At 38.0% G+C, this 20,271-nt stretch overlaps 2 protein-coding genes across 3 annotated transcripts; both read right to left on the minus strand.

The window, feature by feature from the left end:
- Positions 1–2,259: 2,259 nt before the first annotated feature.
- On the minus strand, positions 2,260–14,884 carry LOC108890075 (toll-like receptor 13). Of its 2 annotated transcripts, XM_051067389.1 has the most exons (12): positions 14,752–14,884; positions 12,849–13,701; positions 12,186–12,748; positions 11,954–12,101; positions 11,473–11,843; positions 10,148–10,241; positions 9,260–10,004; positions 5,217–5,280; positions 4,517–4,595; positions 4,077–4,162; positions 3,435–3,496; positions 2,260–2,649 (listed from the first exon to the last, which is right to left on the minus strand). In XM_051067389.1, exons 2-9 carry the CDS (start codon positions 13,668–13,670, stop codon positions 4,550–4,552), a joined length of 2,853 nt encoding a protein of 950 aa, XP_050923346.1. In that variant the 5' UTR covers positions 13,671–13,701; positions 14,752–14,884; the 3' UTR covers positions 2,260–2,649; positions 3,435–3,496; positions 4,077–4,162; positions 4,517–4,549. The 2 variants fall into 2 exon arrangements, with proteins under 2 accessions (XP_050923346.1, XP_050923345.1); XM_051067388.1 differs by lacking the exon at positions 4,077–4,162.
- Positions 14,885–15,412: 528 nt separating this feature from the next.
- LOC108890076 (proline-rich protein 35-like) lies at positions 15,413–18,790 on the minus strand. Its single transcript, XM_018686866.2, is given in 4 exon segments — positions 15,413–15,546; positions 16,438–17,170; positions 17,172–17,277; positions 17,385–18,790. Coding segments are annotated over 4 exon segments (2,379 nt in total).
- Between the last annotated feature and the right edge of the window lie 1,481 nt (positions 18,791–20,271).

The following is a 20,271-nucleotide window of genomic DNA, read 5'->3' on the forward strand; positions in this document are numbered from 1 at the left end:
ATAGTATGGCATCAAAAAAATGTCATGTAAAAATGGTCAAAAAAAAAAAATGTCATAGTATAGTAAGGCGTCAAAAACCTTCAAAAAATATAGTATAGTAAGGCATGAAAATGTCAAAAAATGTACAATAGTATATAAAAAAAAAAATAGAATGTTGTCAAAAACATCAAAAAATAAAAAAAAAAAAAAAAAAAAATAAAAAAAAAAATGTCATAGTATAGTAAGGATCAAAAAATTCAAAAAATGTCAAAAAAAAAAATAAGTATAAAGAAAAAAAAAAAAATAAAAAAACAAAAAATGTCATATAGTATGATCAAAAACATCAAAAAATGTCATAGTATAGTAAGCATGAAAAATGCTCAAAAAATGTCATAGTATAGTAAGGCTCAAAAACCATCAAAAAATGTCATAGTATAGTAAGGCGTCAAAAACCATCAAAAAATGTCATAGTATAAAATGTTGTCAAAAACCATCAAAAAATGTCATAGTATAGTAAGGCGTCAAAAACCTTCAAAAAAATGTCATAGTATAGTAAGGCATGAAAATTGCTCAAAAAATGTCACAGTATAGTATGGCATCAAAAATCATCAAAAAATGTCATAGTATAGTATGGCATCAAAAATCATCAAAAAATGTCATAGTATAGTAAGGCATGAAAAATGGTCAAAAAATGTCATAGTATAGTAAGGCTTCAAAAACCATCAAAAAATGTCATAGTATAGTAAGGCGTCAAAAACCATCAAAAAATGTCATATTATAGAATGTTGTCAAAAACCATCAAAAAATGTCATAGTATAGTATGGCATCAAAAATCATCAAAAAATGTCATAGTATAGTAAGGCTTCAAAAATCATCAAAAAATGTCATAGTATAGAATGTTGTCAAAAATGGTCAAAAAATGTCATAGTATAGTATGGCATGAAAAATCATCAAAAAATGTCATAGTATAGTAAGGCATGAAAAATGGTCAAAAAATGTCATAGTATAAAATGTTGTCAAAAACCATCAAAAAATGTCATAGTATAGTAAGGCTTCAAAAACCATCAAAAATGTCATAGTATAGTAAGGCGTCAAAAACCTTCAAAAAATGTCATAGTATAGTAAGGCATGAAAATTGCTCAAAAAATGTCATAGTATAGTAAGGCGTCAAAAACCATCAAAAAATGTCATAGTATAGAATGTTGTCAAAAACCATCAAAAAATGTCATAGTATAAAATGTTGTCAAAAACCATCAAAAAATGGCACAGTATAGTATGGCATCAAAAATCATCAAAAAATGTCATAGTATAGTATGGCATCAAAAATCATCAAAAAATGTCATAGTATAGTAAGGCATGAAAAATGGTCAAAAAATGTCATAGTATAGTAAGGCTTCAAAAATCATCAAAAAATGTCATAGTATAGTAAGGTGTCAAAAATGCTCAAAAAATGTCATAATATAGTAAGGCTTCAAAAATGGTCAAAAAATGTCATAGTATAAAATGTTGTCAAAAACCTTCAAAAAATGTCATAGTATAGTAAGGCATGAAAATTGCTCAAAAAATGTCACAGTATAGTATGGCATCAAAAATCATCAAAAAATGTCATAGTATAGTATGGCATCAAAAATCATCAAAAAATGTCATAGTATAGTAAGGCATGAAAAATGGTCAAAAAATGTCATAGTATAGTATGGCATCAAAAATCATCAAAAAATGTCATAGTATAGTAAGGCGTCAAAAACCATCAAAAAATGTCATAGTATAGAATGTTGTCAAAAACCATCAAAAAATGTCATAGTATAGTATGGCATCAAAAATCATCAAAAAATGTCATAGTATAGTAAGGCTTCAAAAATCATCAAAAAATGTCATAGTATAGTAAGGCTTCAAAAATGGTCAAAAAATGTCATAGTATAAAATGTTGTCAAAAACCTTCAAAAAATGTCATAGTATAGTAAGGCATGAAAATTGCTCAAAAAATGTCACAGTATAGTATGGCATCAAAAACCATCAAAAAATGTCATAGTATAGAATGTTGTCAAAAAACCATCAAAAAATGTCATAGTATAGAATGTTGTCAAAAATCATCAAAAAATGTCATAGTATAAAATGTTGTCAAAAATGGCCAAAAAATGTCATAGTATAAAATGTTGTCAAAAACCATCAAAAAATGTGACAAAAAGTCATAGCTTAGAAAGACAAAAAAGCTGTACCCCAACCCTAATCTCTGGCTTCAAATATGTATTTTCATACAATATTAAACAGATCTGAAAAATATTCAGTGTTCAGAAGTATTTATTTGAGTAAGAGTAAGATAATTCAGTGTTACAGCAACAAAAATAGAAAAAGGCATAATATAAACAAGACAAGATATAAAATGAGACTGTATAACAATAGGAAGAGTATAAACAGGAATATGTACACAGTAATAGATTGGATTGGAGTACTGATATTGCACTGTTTGAAATAGTAAAATGCCAAAATGAAATGACAAACACTGTGTAGAGGTGCATGTCTGTGGAAAACAATGGTAACATTGGTGCTTTAAGATTTCTTTGTCATAAGCTGCATGTCATAGTACAGTAAGGTATAAAAAAACAAGTCCAAAAATGTGATTAAGACATGTTCTTGTCTCTGCAGGAGGAGAAGACGACAGCAGCTGAAGACCTGAAGTGGGTGAAAGAAAACAAAAGTGTTATTAATTGGATAAAAGACCACCATCTAACTGTTGCTCAAGTGAAAACACTAGTTCTCTACCATTTGCAAAAGGCTTTACACTCATTGTTCAGACATATTTTTAAAGGTTTTAAATATATCCTAAAGCCTATATACTTGTTTTTTAGAATTAATGTTTAGACCTTTTTTGAAGATTCAAATTTTTTTTTTTTTTGCAAGTTTCATGCTTAAGTCTTACATTTATTTTTAAAGACTGAATACTAAAGGTTTTAACCTTATTTATCAAACCTGTTTTATAAGGTTTCTTAAATGTTTTATACCCTTTTTAGACCTATTCCTTTAAGGTTTAAAATGTTTTTTTATTATTATTTAATACTTACTTTTCAGACCTATTTATTTAAGGTTTTAAATTTACTTTTTTGTACACATATTTTTAGAGGTTTTACATTATATTTGTATAGGTTTTATACTTAATATTTAAGGTTTTCAATTTAATAAAAGTTCTATACTTTTTTTAATTTCTTAAAAGGGTTTCTATTCTATTCTAACTAATTTTAACTATGGTTTTATGTTTTCTGTTTTTCATATATATATTTGTTATACAGAGACTTCTTTGCAACTACATTGTTGAAAAATACTAATTCATACTAATTAAAAGTGATAAGTTACAGCAGCTTTAATTTGTTGCTATTTGTTCCAGACAATGGGTTTTAAAGTGTCAAACTGCCGCTGAGATAATGACAGAGTCTGACTGAAAAGAATAAACTAACACTGACCTTCTGGAAATGTCTTCATGTCTGTCTCTTCTCTCTGTGATTTAATGGTTGAAGTTTGAATCCTGTGAAAAACACAACAAACTTTAATATAAAGATGTGACTTTTAACAAATCAAAATAAAAGCACAGAGATTTTCTGGGTACTGAACTTCAAACTATGAAAAGATAAAGTAAAAGACACTAAATCAACAAAGAAACCAGAGAAACTGGTTCTGGACAAATCAGAACTAGTTCAAAAGTTACATTTGCTTTCTACACAAAGACAGAAGCTGCCCTGATTGGAGAACTGACTCCATCAGCTCCTGATACACAACAGCAGAGGATGGAAATGTTTGTTTCACCAAAGTCAGTTAGATAGAAGCCAAAGTGAAGCAAAATGACAGTGTTTCTGGTGTGAAACTGAACTGATTAAGTTCTTCACATTTTTATGATTTACTGTACTAATGAGAAAGGGAGAAAGAGAGGGGATACAGAGATAGAAAGCAAGCATGAGAGTGAGTGACAAAAACACAAAGAGACAGAGTGAGAAGGAGGCAGAAAGAATTAGAAAGAGTAGAGTGGGGTACACACCAACAGATAATCGGAAGCACAACAAACAAGAGACATTGTTGTCAGTCATGTTTGTTGTAGTCTTAAGTCTCACCGTGTGAGATTTGGAGTTCTGGGAGTCCAGACTGGTTGTTGGTGTGTGGTGTGGTGTGGTGTGTTGGTCTTATCTCTGCACACACACTGTAAGAACAAAACTGTGAAATCTGACATTCTTTGTCGTCATGTGTGTGGTCTCTCACATTTTCCACATTGGGTAAGATTTTAAAAATCTGTTAGTGTGAGCCAGGCTTATGAGAGAGAGTGAGAAGGAGCAAGAGCAAAGGAGCGAGAGAGACAGAAAGAGAGAGCTGATGTTTAAACTCTTCATTTTCTTTGAACTGCACATTCATGAACTATGTAAATAAACTTGAATAATGAGTGAGGTCTTTTTGTGACAAATCAAACTATTCATGTTTCAGATCAAATACTGAGCATAAACAGTTTAATGTCAGTGCTCTGTCTTGGACAGTTGATGTAAAGCTGTTTGTGAATTACCTGGAGGCCTCAGTCCTGGTCTCAAAGAACTTCTTAATTGTATGAAGACTCTCTATGCTTGCAAACAAAGTGGTGACACCTGGAGGACATTAAAAGAGAAATTTACAAGGGAAAATGTTCAATACACTACTACCTATTCCTCATCAACAGTTTAACCATGAAAACACAGATAAATATTCAACATTACAGCTAAACCACATCATCTTACAAACATTAGAGGAGTGTCTCAGAAAATGGGCTGTTTACTGTCACATATGACAAGAAAAAGCATCACATCTTTAAGAATCTAAATACAATAAATATTTGGGAAAACTTAAGTAAAATGATTATCTTTTTCTAAATTTCTATATTAATTGTCAACTAATCACTGGAGGAATTGTGTATATTACTGTGAACTGCATAATAAAAACTTTCATGTACTGTAAGTAATTTTTTGAGAGCATGGTTTTAACTTGTACTTTTAATTATACAGTACTTCAATCCACAGGCAGAACATTTTCTGACAACTATTTTGAGTTTTAAAAAATTATTATAACTAGTACTATTTTCTGACAATTTATAGACATGATTAATCAGTTATTATTTTCCATACTAAACTCAATAAATATCAAGGATTTAAACAATAGCACTGTTACTAACATTAATAATTCAGCTCATCAACACATTTTTTTCAGACTGGGTAAATCTTTAGAACATATACCTGTTTGGTTTGTAAGGTGAGAGTTTGTGTTTCTGTTCAGGCTGCAGCAGCTGAACCAGTAAACCTGGAAAACACAAGTACAACACTTGAAAAACAAATTACCTCATTAATAAAGAATGGTTAACCTCCAAAACTTGAACAGTGTAGAAGAATACAATACTGAAAACTAAACACTAGAACCTTCAATAGGGCTGGATGATATATTGAAAATTTATCATTATCTCGATATCAACATGCAGATAGCAAAGACGTCTTGAACTGCGATATAAATGGTATATTTCCATGTGCTCTGCATTCACGCTCTACTTGTCAATATGTTTGGCCAATCAGATTGAGCCGTTCTGCCCGCCCCCTGTGTAGAGGCTATAAACTGAGGTAGAAGTGCATGGAGAGTTAGGTAGTGAGCAGATTACGCTTGACCTTTTTCTGACTGTTAACATGTCCGTTCATATTGAGAAATTCTGGCCATAGATAGACAGATAGATACTTTATTAATCACACGCACGGGAAATTCAGAAGTTGTTGTAAGTTGTTCACATATGGAACAACTACCAGATTTATGTGTTAACAAGCCATATAACAAGCTACATTTAGACAACAATAAAGCACAAACGTTATGATCCATCAAATGTAATTTACTTAATCTGCTTAGATATGTTGGAGTCGTGCTAAATGTTAATATGCAAGTCGAGCCGAGTCACATGATCAGCGGGGGTAAAACCAAACTTTTGCAGGATATATTATGTGTAAAAAGGGATAACTCCATTATTTTTTTTAACTTGGTTAATGTTTTTGGGTGTAAATAACTGATAGGGACAAATGTCTTTGGAATCGGTGTAGTATTGATCAACAGTGAAACCGGACCCCGTCAATAGCTTCTGCAACAAAAACAAACGGTGCACTTGATGATGTTTTCACCTGCTGGTCAACAACGTATGATACCAGCCAAAAGCCTAACGTGATGTTTTGCTAGCGAGGTGTCACAGCAAAATGCTCACACAGTGTAGGAAAGGCATGTTATCTTTTCTGATGTGTACATCAATCAGGAGATCTGCTATTGTAGCTATGGTAGCACAATTACAATGCTGGGCTGACAAAACATACTGTCTGCTGACAATGGTAGGCAAGAAGAAAATGCATAATTATTTTAATAACCTTTTATTTATTGGTGGATTCTCCACTCTTCAAGGGTCAAATAGCAGTGTGTTGCACTGGCTTTGACCCCCATTAGAACAGTGCCTCACACAAGCAGTGTGTGAAGAGGCAGGGAGCAGCAAAAGAACCATTTTCTTCATTAAGCGCGTAAATCTTTTACTGTTATTTGCCAAATTAAAATATGTTCCCAGGCCAGTGGTTACAATGATGGGGCCAGTGGTTACAATGGTGGGGCCAGAGATCTTGAAAAGGTAGAACTTAAAATCATCCCCTGTAATGCATTTAATTTTTTCAGTGTCAGTAAAGCCTACTTACTCCTCAATTCAATTCAAAGTAGAAAGACATTAACGCTGTATACTTAAGTATTTGTTAATTTATTGCAATATTCAACAGTGATATTGTATATAGCATGTTTTCCTAATATCATGCAGCCCTACTTGACAATCACACTTTGAAGTCAATAATTTAATTATATTACTAGCATATGACTTGATTGATCTCAGAAAGAAAAGCAATTTTTAAAATAGTATTTAGAATATCTAACAGTAATCTCAGTTCATTCATTGTGACCTACTCTTGAGGCTTAAAACTTGGGGAGGAGCACAGAGTTAAAATCTATCTCAAAACTGAACTCAATAAAGTCTCAAGTCACCACAAACAAATTTCTAAGAAATAATATACACAACAGGGGATCAATGGATGGCTATGGACAGATTACTGCTACAAAGACACAAACGACAAAGAGGCAACAAACTGAGTCGCAAAATGATCACAATGAGATGCTTAACTGCCACACTGAAACACATAATGACCACAAAGAATAGGCACAAAACTACAGAGCCACAATGCGATGTAAAACAACCACAAAGAAGCTGACCATGTAGATGTAGAACAGCCAGGTAGAGACGCAAACGATGCAATACCATCACAAATAGACACAAAATGATCACATCGACATGATAATCCGCCATAAACTGACTTAAAATGACCGAGTTGGAGCATAAAATTATAAAGAAGCAGTAAAATGTTTGCAAAGTAATTAAAACAAAAAGGCTAAGGCTAACGTCCGCCATTAATACTCATGCTAACGCCCAGGGTGTAAAACAGCCAGGTAGAGCCGCAAAATGATTTTTTTTTTAAAATGACCACAAATTGATACAAACCGATAACAACGACATGATAAACCACCACAAACGGAGTTAAAATGCCAAGGATGGAACACAAACTGACAAAGAGACGCTAGCCACTAACCGTTTGCCTTATCTTCGGGCCGCATGTGTGTTCAGCGTCTAGTCTCACTCGTGTTCGACAAAAACAGCTCCAGAGTTTGTTTTAGCATCCAAACCTCTCCGGTATCGACGTTTTCTCACAGCACTGGCAAACAGAGGTAATGGCTCAAACTTGGTTTAAATATGTTTTCCGACTTCGTTTCTCCGCCTCTCTGCGCTCCTCCCAGAAAGTCGTAGCCAATGAGGAGACACGTCGCAGTCAATGACGACATACGTCAGCTACCATTGGCAGAAAAACGCTGATTGCCCGGTTCATTCTAGTCCGCCTCTGATTGGTCTTAAAATTCATCCACCGTAAAGACGGAGAGAAGCCTTAGATATATTAAAAATCTGGCTTTCAGCCACGCGCCAGACGCATCATCAGTGCACAAAAGCTTAAGGTGAAACTCCTTTATTTGTGACTGTTTTATAAGAAAATTGACATGAGCATAGACTGTTTATAAATACACAAGCCACATATTATTTGTAATAGCCAAGCAAATGAGCATGCTCCTGTAACATTTAATGTACAAGATTTATCTTATGATCCTTTGTATGGGCCTAATCCTTAGTTTGGGAACCACTGAACTGTACTGCTGTTCTGTATATAAAGTAGTTAAAACTAGATCTACTGTGACCAGCAAAAATACTAAATACTGCTTAAACATTAATGCATAAATATTAACAATCTGATAATGTCATATGTAACAATATATGAGTTTTGATGCTTTAAGTACATTTTGCTGATAATATGTCCATTTATTGAAGTAAGATTTTAAATTCTTGAATACTTATTGAATTATTTTTACATTTCTGTGTGGGTACTTTTACTTAAGTTGGGGATTTGAGGAGTTCTTTGTCCACAACAAACACCACATGGGTTCCTCAGAAACAAAACTTTCTCAAGCATTGTGAGCTTTTTGTCATGTAAATGTTAGTATACAGGAAGTTATCACTACAACCAATAGTAGAGAAACTATCTGGTCTAGTGGTTATCTGGTGTAGGCAACAGAGTTTACCAGTAGATGGAGACAAACTTTTGTCCCCATGCTTGTTGACAATTATAGCCTGTAAACCCATTAATAGTTTACAGTAGATTAGTTAGTTTACAGTAGATTTTGCAACTATGTATTTTTCCAACAATGCAGTGAAATAAAATGAAGTGAGCAAATAGGCAGAATAGGAATATGAATAAGGTCACAAAAGTAAATCGCTTGAATTTGGGAATATCAATCAATATAAAATGTTTTCTATAAACCATATCTTAACTAAGCTGTTGTACAGATTTGACTGGATGTAAACTTTTTCGGTATGAAGAAATAGCACACGCTACACTTTACAAGCCACAGAAAGATAATGCACACTACACCTCACAGACCATGGAGAACCACTCAGAAAAAGTACTGTGACTTTGACTTTATATTTAGCAGCAGCGGTGGTAAGTGTTTAGACAAAGCTGAAACAACATAATATGTAGGAACCATTAACCCAGCTTTTTTGTTAAAATGTGTAACAGTCACACATTCACAAGTCATTCTAATGAACAGCCTGAAAATTTAAAGGTCACTGATAAAATGCATACTTTGCTTGTGAGTTAAAATAGTTAGCATTTGGTCTAACCAATCAGTCGAAGCAGCTCATCCTCTCCTCCTCTTGCTTCCTTCTCTTCCTCCTTACTGTCTTTCAAAACATCTATCAGCCTGACCCAGAAAGCATCCTGCTCTTGTGGCTCCTCAGGCCACAGCATGTAGGTCTTCTTCCGGACAATCTTGCGCAGGCGTGTGTAGGGAGATAGACAGTGTTCAGGTATCTCCTCCAGGAACACCAGCAGTAGGACATCACTGCCATCACAGAGGAGCCTCAGACTGGCCAGCTGAAACTCCATGGCACACCACTCACTGCACAGGAAGTGACGTGTCACCACGCAGATGGTGTGGCGAGAGCTGTAGATGGCGGCCTCGATGTTTTCCAGAACAGCAGCACCGGGGCGGAAGTCTCTGTGGTGGAGGCACAGTCTCAGCCCCCGTGCGTCAGTGGCAGGCCGCTCTAGATTGGGCACCAACTGTCTCATCACCCAGGCCTCGTCCTTAGAGCTGTAGGAGATGAAGGCATCATACTGAAATTTGGGCCCTGCTGCTCCCCTACGTCCACGTAGCTTAGCCTTGAGGATGAGCAGCAGGTAGCGCATGGTAGGGCCCTGTGTGTGCCAGGCCAGACACAAACATACAAACAACACATTCATCACAGAGCAGATGATGAAGAGAGTGAAGGAAGCCACTTCATAGGAGCAGGCCTTATCATCAAACTGCCACAGGTAGGGAGATCTCCTGTCGTTGTCACACTGGAGGTCATACAGGTAGGACACCTGGAGTGAATGTAACAGAAAAAAACAATAATATTGTAATATTTGAGTTGTTAAAGAAATTAATTATATAATTTTATTAATGTACTTTTTATTTGGTTTATAACACATATTAATACGTGTCACTGTGTCTGCAGCTTCTGTACCTGTGTATCAGTGTTATGGATAGCCCAGTTCTTGAACCAAGCATTATCACAGGTACAGGTGAGCGGGTTGTCTGTAATCTCCAAAGATCGCAATCTGGAAACACACAAACACACACCAGTGTTGACAGTTTGGTTAGATTCAAATTTATACAAAATATACTGTGTCCAGATAAAGTGGACGCAGAAGTGGTAGCAAAATTCTAATTTGTAGCTCATTCATGAGCACATAGTTTATCTTTTTTCTTTTTCTTTTTTTTTTTACAGGGATTGTCCTTCTAGTTTTGTGATACCAATGTTGACTGCTCCCCTATCACTTTATGAAAACAGAAGTTCTAGTGTGGGTGTATAATAAATGCAGTATAAAATATGTATGTTTTTGTGGCCAGTAGTTGGGATGGTAGATCAGTTACTGAAACCCTGAAGCAGCAGACTATGTTAAAACAGCACAGGGAAGTAGGGTCATATTCATAACATTTTTTCAGTATACAAAAGGAAATTACATTTAAGGCTATGTTGAATATGTGTTGGCTCTGATGTGTTAAAAATATATCAAATTCATAACACCTGCTAGAAAACACAGTTTGAGATCGTCTTTTTGACAGATGAACATAAAATGTACATCTAAGTGGACTACTGTATGTTTAGGCTCAATAAGAAAGTGCAATTATGGGTCATATCTCTTAAAACGAAAGTCAAAATCAGCAAACCTATCATAGGAAACACCCTTCTTCATTTTCTTGCTGAGAGTTAGATGAGAAGATTGATACCACTGTATGTCTGTAAAGTAAATATTAAACTACTTCCAGTAACCTGCTAACTTAGTATAAAGATTGGAAACAGAGAAACAGCTAGCCTAGCTTTGTTCAAAGATAAAAAAAAAAAAAAAAGCCTACCAGTACCACATTCATTTTATGCCCTGTTTTTTTCATCTGTACAAAACCTAAGGTATACAATGTTGTAGTTTTGTGTGGGTTATGTACTGAATTATTTCTCACCAGACAGAGTTACATCTTGGTAGGCTTATCTTGTTTGCAAGTAGAGAAGACAGGAAATGTGCCGGGGCTAGAAATAGTCTAGCAAAAAACCCCTGTAAAACCACTGGGTGTCATTTTTACAGTTTTTTTTTAAGAATGAGTTGTAGAGGTGCTAGTAGATTGTTTTTTTAACCTATTCCCATTGAATAACAGCTGCTGATTGTAGCTTCAGATTTGGTTTACAGACATGGTCTCATCCGACACTCAGCAAGAAAGCAAAATAGCTTATTTCACAGATATTTGAACAGTCCTTTAAGAGCTGCCTGAATGATATTCCAGTAGCTCCCCCACCTTGGCAGACCATCTAGCATTGTTTTATCCACAGTGTGGAGGTGGTTTGACTGGACTTTGAGAATTTCCAGTGTATTATCTGGAGGCAGCAGGTTAGTAGGCAGGGCATCTAGGTCTGCCCTGTAAAGAGTCAGCTTCTGCAGCCTTTTCAGAGGGGAGAACACTGCAGTCAGGTTGGTTGTTTTCATTAGCACTCCTGCTATGTACAGGCGCGTCAAATTCTGTAGAGGAACAAAGGCGTCAGGATGGAAGTTGATCCTGATGCTGTTCCCAATAGAAACTGAGATAAGTTGTTGTGGACCTTCGAAGAAATGTGGCCCAATATCCCCAATGCCACGACCTCCAGGCCCCTGGTAGTTCAACTCCAGATACTCCAAGATACATACAAAAACAGAGAGATAGAAAGATTATTTACACGGTACATTACTCTTCTTCTACTGATCAGGAAGAGCATATAACAGCCTAAAAGAAAGGCATTTACCTGCAGAGAACTAAGCTGGGTGAAAGGAGATTCGTAAGATCTAAAATGGAGGCGGTTGTTGTATAAAACAAATGTCCTCAAATTTCTAAGCCCAAGCAGAATACGTGGTGTCAGCCTCTTGATGCGGTTCCCACTCAAGTCCAGGTATCTAATGGATTAAAGGATAAATAAATTAAAATAAATAAATAGACAGAGAGGAAAGATGAATACACTAGCGGAGAATCATGAATACCTGAGATTTGTCAGGTCTTGGAAGGAGCCTTCTTCAATGAAATCAATGATGTTCAAACTCAAATTGAGTTTTATTAGTTTCTGCAGCTTACTGAAAGGCTTCCTCGTGATGTATTTTAGCAGGTTGAACTGCAAGTAGAGCTGCTCGAGTTTGGTGAGGGCACTGAATACATTTGGTGTCAACTCTGTGAGGTCATTTTTCATAAGAGAGAGACGAGTCAGCTTCTTCAGAGGGACAAACCACTTTGGGTCGATGTCTCGCATTTTGCTCCTGTCAAAACTCAAAAAGGTGAGATTGGTCAAGTGTTTGAATGTGTCCTGCTGGATGATGATCTTATTTTGATTCAGCTGCAGTGTTTTCAGTCCTTGGTAACCATCAAATGTAATGTGAGATATCTGCTGCAACCCACAGTTAATGAGATAAAGTCTGCTTGTATTCCCTTTACCCAGAGACAAATTGGCAACATTTCCAAAATTGGCATCCATGATAATGACCACTGGTGGAGCACCACAGTCCAGTAGGCTGGAGTTATGTGTGGGTAACGTGGATCGTTTCAGGTCAATCTGTATAAAGTTAAATTGACATCACATTCCTTTAAAACATATAAAAAACCCACTGATTTTAAAAGCCAAACAGAATGTACATTACAAGGAGTGCACATACCTCTACTCCTGTAAGATGATCCATTCCTTTTAGCACATCACAGACAGTCAGGGGAGATTTCTCCACAAACAGAGAAAATGCCACCCAATAGAGATTCCTCTTTGTCTCTGCAGAGAGTCTCACCAGCACTTCTGCTTTTACTCTCTGAAGAAGTAGACTCTTCAGTCTGGGGTTGGAGGCAAAAACATCTGTCTGTAGCTCTAGCTTTGAATTGTTGGACAGCCTGATGTATTCAAGGGCAGGGAAACAACTCACATTTACCCTCTGAATATTGTTTGCAAAAAGATCGAGATGCATAAGAGTGGATGAGCAACCAGAATCTTCACAGCTGAAAGACTTGAGCATGTTGAGAGACAGATCAACTTTTTTAATCATTGGGAGGTAGTTAAAGATACCTGGTGAGATCGTTGCAAGTTTGTTGTAGGGCAGAAGAAGTATTTGTAGCCTGATGAGTCCCTCAAAAGCATTGGAATGAATGCTGGAGATGTTATTGCTGGTAAGGTTGAGGCAATTCAGGACATCCAGGCCTCTGAATTCTCCTCCTTTCAGAGAGACCAGTTGGTTCTGACTCAAGTCCAGGTTTTTCAGTCCAAGCACCTGGCTGAAGGATCCAGGTGGGATGACATTGATCTTGTTCTTTGATAGGTTTATTGTTGTTATGTTATCAGGGATCATCCTAATGACGTCGGACAGGTTGGCAATGTCCCGGTTGAAGCACCACATCATGCTGGTTTCAGGATAGTTCTGAGCACAACCTCTAAAGCCATAACCCCAGCAAGCTGAGGTGTTGAGCAGAAGCAGGAACAGGATGGTTTGCACCATCCTTTCTTGACTGCAACTTTGGAACAACAGACTGCAGAGATCAGAACAAAGAAATAATAAATAAATATATTAAGATAGAAAAGGCAATGGGGAAGTTAAAAAGAAATCTCACAAGGCAGCTGCACTGAACTTGAAGAGGTAAAGCACTTAAACTTGTAATTACTGATTGACAGTTTGTATTGTTGTATATTGTATATACCTACGTTACTGTAATCTTTGTGGCATTTGTTGAATTTAGCTACTTGTTTATTTATTTTATGTTAGCCTTTATTTTATTAGCTTTATTCCTATATATTCCTTATAATAGCTTTATTCTTACTCTCTCTTCACACTGTATTGCTTTTCCACCTCTGTATTGCAACTGGTGCACAGCAGTTTCCCTCGGGATAAATAAAGTTTCTTGAATCTTGAAAACCAAGAGGAACTGCAGAGGCCAGTGATAATTCTCCTTAGGTTCATCATTACAAGTGACCCCTTTCACACTGTCACATTGCTTTCACGTTGTTATTTGATACATTTTTATTATACAAATATTGATTATAGCTGCTTTAATGTATAAAGTTTTCTCCTCTGTACAACAAAGTAGCAACGTGTAGATACAAGCAGATATGGCCAAAGGGGGAAGTAATCAATTGTAGTCCTTTTTTTCCTCATAAATGCAAGTTCTTGAATTGTTTGTTGAGTTGTTATTGAAAAGAAAAAATCCATTAAATTTCATTTTCAAGCTTTTTTGGATAAAACAACAATGTGATTTTAAATAATTCTACAGAAATAAACATTGTATCAGTCACAGCATATGAGAAGCCAGGTGTACAGTGAATAGTTAGTCAAATAAGAAATCTACCCTTTTTTGTAATGATTTTTATTTATTTTTAATAATAATAATATTTTTATTCAATAAATATGTTTCAGTTCTCTGCTGTTCCTGACTGCATGGGGAAAAAATAATGTCACAACTTTTGCAGAATTAATTTTAAAAGACTTATTTTCTGTTTTTACTTTTTTGAGTAATTGGAGTATTTTTGACAGCACTATTAAACATGTTTTAACCCTAACAATTAAAGCCAAACGTTAAACTCACCCTTTTATGGTCCCCTTATGCTGCTTTAATCTGCACTTCCTATTTCAAAGGGCTGCAGTTCTCTGTCTAAATAAATCAGTCTTGTTTTGAGGAAGGATGTTGTCTACAGCTCACTGTATTCACACTATTTAAGGACATTGTTGTACAGGCCAGTTATCTGTAGTGGTAATGTATGGTGGCCCTGAAGGTCAAAACACAACAACACTTTATAATACACATCATCTCAGAAAAAAAAAAAAATCACAAAACAACAGAGAGGCTCAATTGTTATTGTCATATGGCTTTAAATCTTTTGTCCACATGAGGGAGCTATCAGCAGGTCTTGGATATACTGACACTACAGAACAAAGCAATAATATCCAGATGTAGGGAAAAACTTTAAACTAGACAGGGGTATTTTGCAAACTTATAAACATTAAAATACTGCTGGAATATGGATTTTTCAAAGGGGGTCAACATCAAGAGAAAAAAAAGAAGAGGAAAAAAATTAGATTTATATGTGTGTGTGTGTGTGTGTGTGTGTGTGAAACAAGTGTGAATTTTACGGGTCATAGTAAAATTGCATTATGGGTTTTTTGTAATAATTAAGATATTCAAACAAATATCAAATATAAAATAGAAAATATAGCGTTAAAAGGATAACAAAGGCCTTTTGACCTCTTCAAACTGAACGTCCTGGCAGATGACCTTTGTCACTGTGTCTTGAGTGTGAGCCCAGCACTGGGTGCCCATCCTGGGGGCAGACAGGTAGTCCTCCATTTAGTTGATGTGGAGCTTTGCCCCCGGGTGCCTGACCTTTGCAGGGGGGCTCATGGATTCAGGAGCAGAGGCACAGGTAACCCTACTGATGGTGATTTAGCTCAAGGAGCTACTTCACCTTTAGCACCACCACCCAACTATGTCAGGGCAGATAGTGGAGAGTCACGTGGTGCTGCCACTATGGATCAGTTTGTCGCTTATTTAGACTCTAAATGATAATGATAGAGATGATAGCATTTAGCTTAGTCTCTCCAAAATGGACTGAATGGGAAAGTGATGAATTTATGTTCAAACAATATTACAGGATGTTTCTTCCTTTATACAATTTAATCCAAGTCTATTAAAATTATTATTTCATGAGTTCTTGTCTTTTTTGTTACCATTTCCCCTTTATTGTTTCACTTTCATAAAAATGATGAAACATATTGTTTTTACTCTGTTTATTCAAAGAAATACAGTGTGTATAATACATTGTATTTTCATCAAGTGAAATGATGCAGCCCAACATGACATCATCCATATAAAACCATTTACTCCTTAAAACATTTTACTTACATTTATTGTAATTACAATATTTACAAATCCAACCAAAGGATTGTCTCTCAGCATGATTTTAATGGACTTAATTATTCAAATTATCCTGATGGAAATTACTAAGCCCTGATGTTACATTTTTAAATTATTTTCATTTCATTGTATTATTGTAACAATCTTAGTCTCAATCAATTCTTAGTGCATTAGAAATCCTCATCTTTCAAATTCATCCACTCATTCATTTTTCTTTTAAGGTGCAAAATGTTTGAGGTTTTAGTGAAGGTAAACTGAGAATAAGCATGAAAGTCCTCTTCCAGCCAGTGAAAATCAAAGGCATGCCAGTAACAATAAAGACAACTGCATTTGAGGACAATATAGAATCAGTTATATTACAGTCAGAAGAACAGAAGTTCAGTTTATCAGTAGCTGTCAAAGGACTTGGAGGACACTGAGCTTCTAGCCGCTGTATGGACGGGGGTCTCTTTGAGGTTTTGGCAGAGGCAGGGATGTCAGTGAACACCACGGATCGGCCGTCGGGGCAGAGCAGGACACTCGAGTCTGCCTCACACTTAGTGGTTCTGCTCGGCCATAAGGCCTCAGTCGGCGTGGGCCTGATGCCGAGTCCACCAGGAGAGAGAACCTCTGTGTTTACCACTGACGCCTGACTCATCTTGATCAATATGTCCAACGACTGCTTGCGACTCTCCAACGAAGCCTTCATCGCCTTCCTCTCACTCTCATCCTCCTCTTCCTCCCTTCTCTCCTGCAGCTCCTCATCCTCCTCCTCTGTCTCCGTGCTGTTGCCCTTGAGACTGCCATCCTCTCTCATGCCCTGGTCACCTGCTAAATCCGTCGAGTCTCTCTTTACTGACAGGTCTAGAGGCCCATCGCTTTGGCGGGCTGTCCGCTCCAGCGCCTGATGGATGTGGGAGAGCTCACTGCGGATTTTGCTCAGGTGCTCCCAGAGGTGCCGCTGGGCGGGAATGTCCTCCTTCTCCAGGTGGGAGATTTTGCGCTCAGCTTCTTGGTACTCCTGCAAGGCCTTGGAGAGGTCACTCAGGAGAGCAGCCACTGACTCTGACGCTCCCTCTCCCACTGTCTGGGCAGCAGTCGGGTCTTGGTTGTTGGGTCCCCCCACAGGTTGAAAGAGAGGATGTTTCACTGTTGGGGCTGGTGAGCGTATCATTGTACCACAGTTCAGTGGGCCGGGTCTGAAGCTGAGCATCCTGTAAACTGTGGATAGAAAATTTCAACATTTTCAAAGGGGAAACTACCAGTCACAATGAGTATTAAACATTTAAAATTAAATTGGAGAAGTAAAACAAAAAGAAAATCTTAACCTGTTCTGGAAGAGAAGTTTGTCTGCTGCCACGTTAAGAGACGATGCAGTCTGAATATTCTTCAGGAGGTCCAAAGTGAAGCCCATGGCCGGCTTCTTCTCCATAGGTACCTCATGGTTCCCCAGTGGTGCCCCTGTCCTCTTTAGACCCCAGGTTGCTTTGGCATCCTTGGGTATAGCCTGCAGTTTATCCCCGAGCCTGTAGCCCTGATCAGGGGAGTCTCTCTGAGGTGACACCCCAGTCAGCAGAGAGACAGCAGCGGTCCCTGGCCGCAATGCTGGCACTTTCCACAGATTGACTTTGGGCTGGAAGCTGGACAGGGGATTCACTTCTAGACTGTTTGTGGACGTCTTGAGTGACTTGCTGGTGTCGCTCTGACTGGAGGTCGGTCCAAACGTGTGCTCGCACAAAAATGGGTAGTAGAAGCGAGGGGGGATGAGGGCTCTGTCTGTGTGTGTGCCAGAGGCTGGGTGCATTAACTGAGCAGCCGAAGCCAGGAAGGGAAGCTGGGCGAGCTGGGCATGGGTCTGGGCTGTGACACCCGTGGCAGCAGCGGGAATGGCCGAGTTCATGTAGAGAAGAAGGCTGGGGCTGATGGGATAGCCTACCCCGAGTACTGACAGATTGAGTCCAGTGGGATCCTGGTAGTCCACCAGGTTTGGCGGAGGAGGGTAACAGGGAATTGAGCTGCTCACCCTGGGTTGAGTTCCTTCTGATTTGGCCTTGGTGTGGCTGGATGCTAGCAGCCGCCACTGCTCTGACAGCAACCCGGGAGCTGTTAGGCATGTCTTGGATAGCTTATAATGTTTCAGCTGGGCCTCTACTTCTACTGAACGTGCTCGTAAAAGCTGGTCTTCCAGGGAGAGCATGTCAGCCATCAGGAGCTCTGACTCTGGCTGTTTGGTTTTCTTGGCAGCGCACTCTGCAGCCTCTCCTCTGCTGCTGCTGTTGCTGGAGCTCTCCTTTGTCAGCCCAACAATCTCTGCTCCCTCACCTCGTCCTCCCTCCTTCCTCTTCTGGTCCCTGGCTCCCTGTCCTCCCCTTCCTCCTCCATGTTCCTGCGCTGCCTCGGTCTCCTCCTCAGTCCGTGTTACCTGCTCTAGTTCATCCTTCCCAGGAGCGTGGAGACCATGCACCTGCTGAAAGGGTCGTAGCTGATCTGGGTGCAGGATGTTGCCCTTTTTATAGGGCCAGTCTGACTCTATGAGCAGAGAAAGGGAGTTCTTACACAGGCTATATTTCATATGGTTATACAGGTGAGATTTCTCCATGCAAGTGAAGGGACACTGGAAGCATTTGTAGTTGTAGGGTTTACCCCATGGCCGGGGAATATAGTGAGGCTTCTTGGGCTTGCGCTCCTTGTGTTTGCTGGCAGATGTCACTTTGCAAGCGTCGTCCTTGGACATGATTGAGTCTTGATATTTATTAAGAATTTGTAGTTGTATTCAAATTATGATGATTCAAGACAGATTTATAGATTTTCTATCTTTTGTGCCAAGGTACATTTCATTTGATGCAGGTTTTTTCCTCAGTTTTGCAGGTGAATGGGGATGAGGAGGAGCATTGTCTTGATTAGAGTGAAGCCGAATCTGCAAAACAAACCAGACACTGGTATGAATAAAATTCCAGAGCACCAACAGATAAAAAAAAGAAAGATAAGCTATTTTATCTTTTGCCTACGTGCGTCACAAATTCTTAACTTCAGTATTTGTTCTTTGCAACTCTAAAAAAAGAAGACAGCTTGTAGAAATGAGGCCCTGTGCGAAATCTGAATATCCGAGATAAAGTTGTGTGTGCACTGAAGGGTGGTATATATCATTATGCACATATGTGTATTATGAGAGCACATTTGTTGTCTGAGCTGAGGGTTGCCACTAACGTAACTGCAGGGAGGCCCACGCTGATCTGTTCTCACTGTACCTGCCACCACTCATTAGTTCCAGTGCAGTACAAAGCGCTAGCAGGGCCCTGGGCTGGGGGGCAAACGAGGGTTGTCACAGGGGACTCACACTGCACCTGTGCAGGGTGGGCCCTAACAACACACTCTCAGGCCCGAATTTAGGGGTCGGAGACCCTTGGAGGTCAGCTACAGGCAAGTGTGTGGTCAGGCTGAGGGTTACGTAGAGGCGGGTGGCGAAGGGAGAGAGGAGTTGGGGGTTTGAGGCCTGGTTCCTAATGAGAGCCTGGCATAATGCCTATAGGGCATCATTAGTGCCAGGACTGAGATCTGGGTCAGGACACGGTGCATAAGTTCAACTGATCTTACTACCTCCGCATTTAGAGTTGGATCATACTTTGTTACTTGCTAAGAATTAATAGCATGGATTATGAGAAATTATATTGTGATTCGAAGACTTTAGTGTTGCGTAAGATATGTTGGAATTTAAAAAGCTTTAATTATTGTGACGGATGACTATTTTAGAACTCATGTCTGAGAGGCTAAAAACCTCTCAGCACCAATAAATTTTGTAACAGATATTTTCATTAATTGTTTTTTTAAACTTATATTATTTTTGTTTTTCCTCCATTTGTGAAATGTATAGAAAACAGCTTGTACACCTCTAATTTAGCTTTTCAAAATGATCTACTACTTTTCAGCCCTTTTTTCTCTCCTGTTCTCCCTTTGTTTCTATCCCTCTTCATTGTTTTATATCTTAAAAAAGCAGGAATTCTATGGCCGCCCGCTCTTCTAATTTCCCAGAATAAATTTAAATACTCCACAATAGTTTTTTCATCAGTTAAATTACAGAAATTTTGTGATGTTTTTATACTTAAAGCCAAGCCGGTGGGACAACCCTGCGGTGAAAGAAGATGTGAGGAAGAGTGTGCTCCTCAATTTAAAACACTCTGCTCTGAGGCTTTTATTTTTCTTTTTCCCCAGGTCATT

The sequence above is a fragment of the Lates calcarifer genome, unplaced genomic scaffold (genome assembly GCF_001640805.2).
Source record: "Lates calcarifer isolate ASB-BC8 unplaced genomic scaffold, TLL_Latcal_v3 _unitig_1676_quiver_1671, whole genome shotgun sequence".
Taxonomy (NCBI): Eukaryota; Metazoa; Chordata; class Actinopteri; family Centropomidae; genus Lates; species Lates calcarifer.

Bases quoted from the DNA above. Each gene is read 5' to 3' on its own strand.
- LOC108890075 (XM_051067388.1), bottom strand. From the start codon at position 13,670: ATGGTGCAAACCATCCTGTTCCTGCTTCTGCTCAACACCTCAGCTTGC. The intron at 12,102-12,185 runs GTATTCATGATT...TTAATCCATTAG, and splicing joins CAAGACCTGACAAATCTCAG to ATACCTGGACTTGAGTGGGA. The intron at 10,242-11,472 runs GTGGGGGAGCTA...GTGTGTTTCCAG, and splicing joins ATGCTAGATGGTCTGCCAAG to ATTGCGATCTTTGGAGATTA.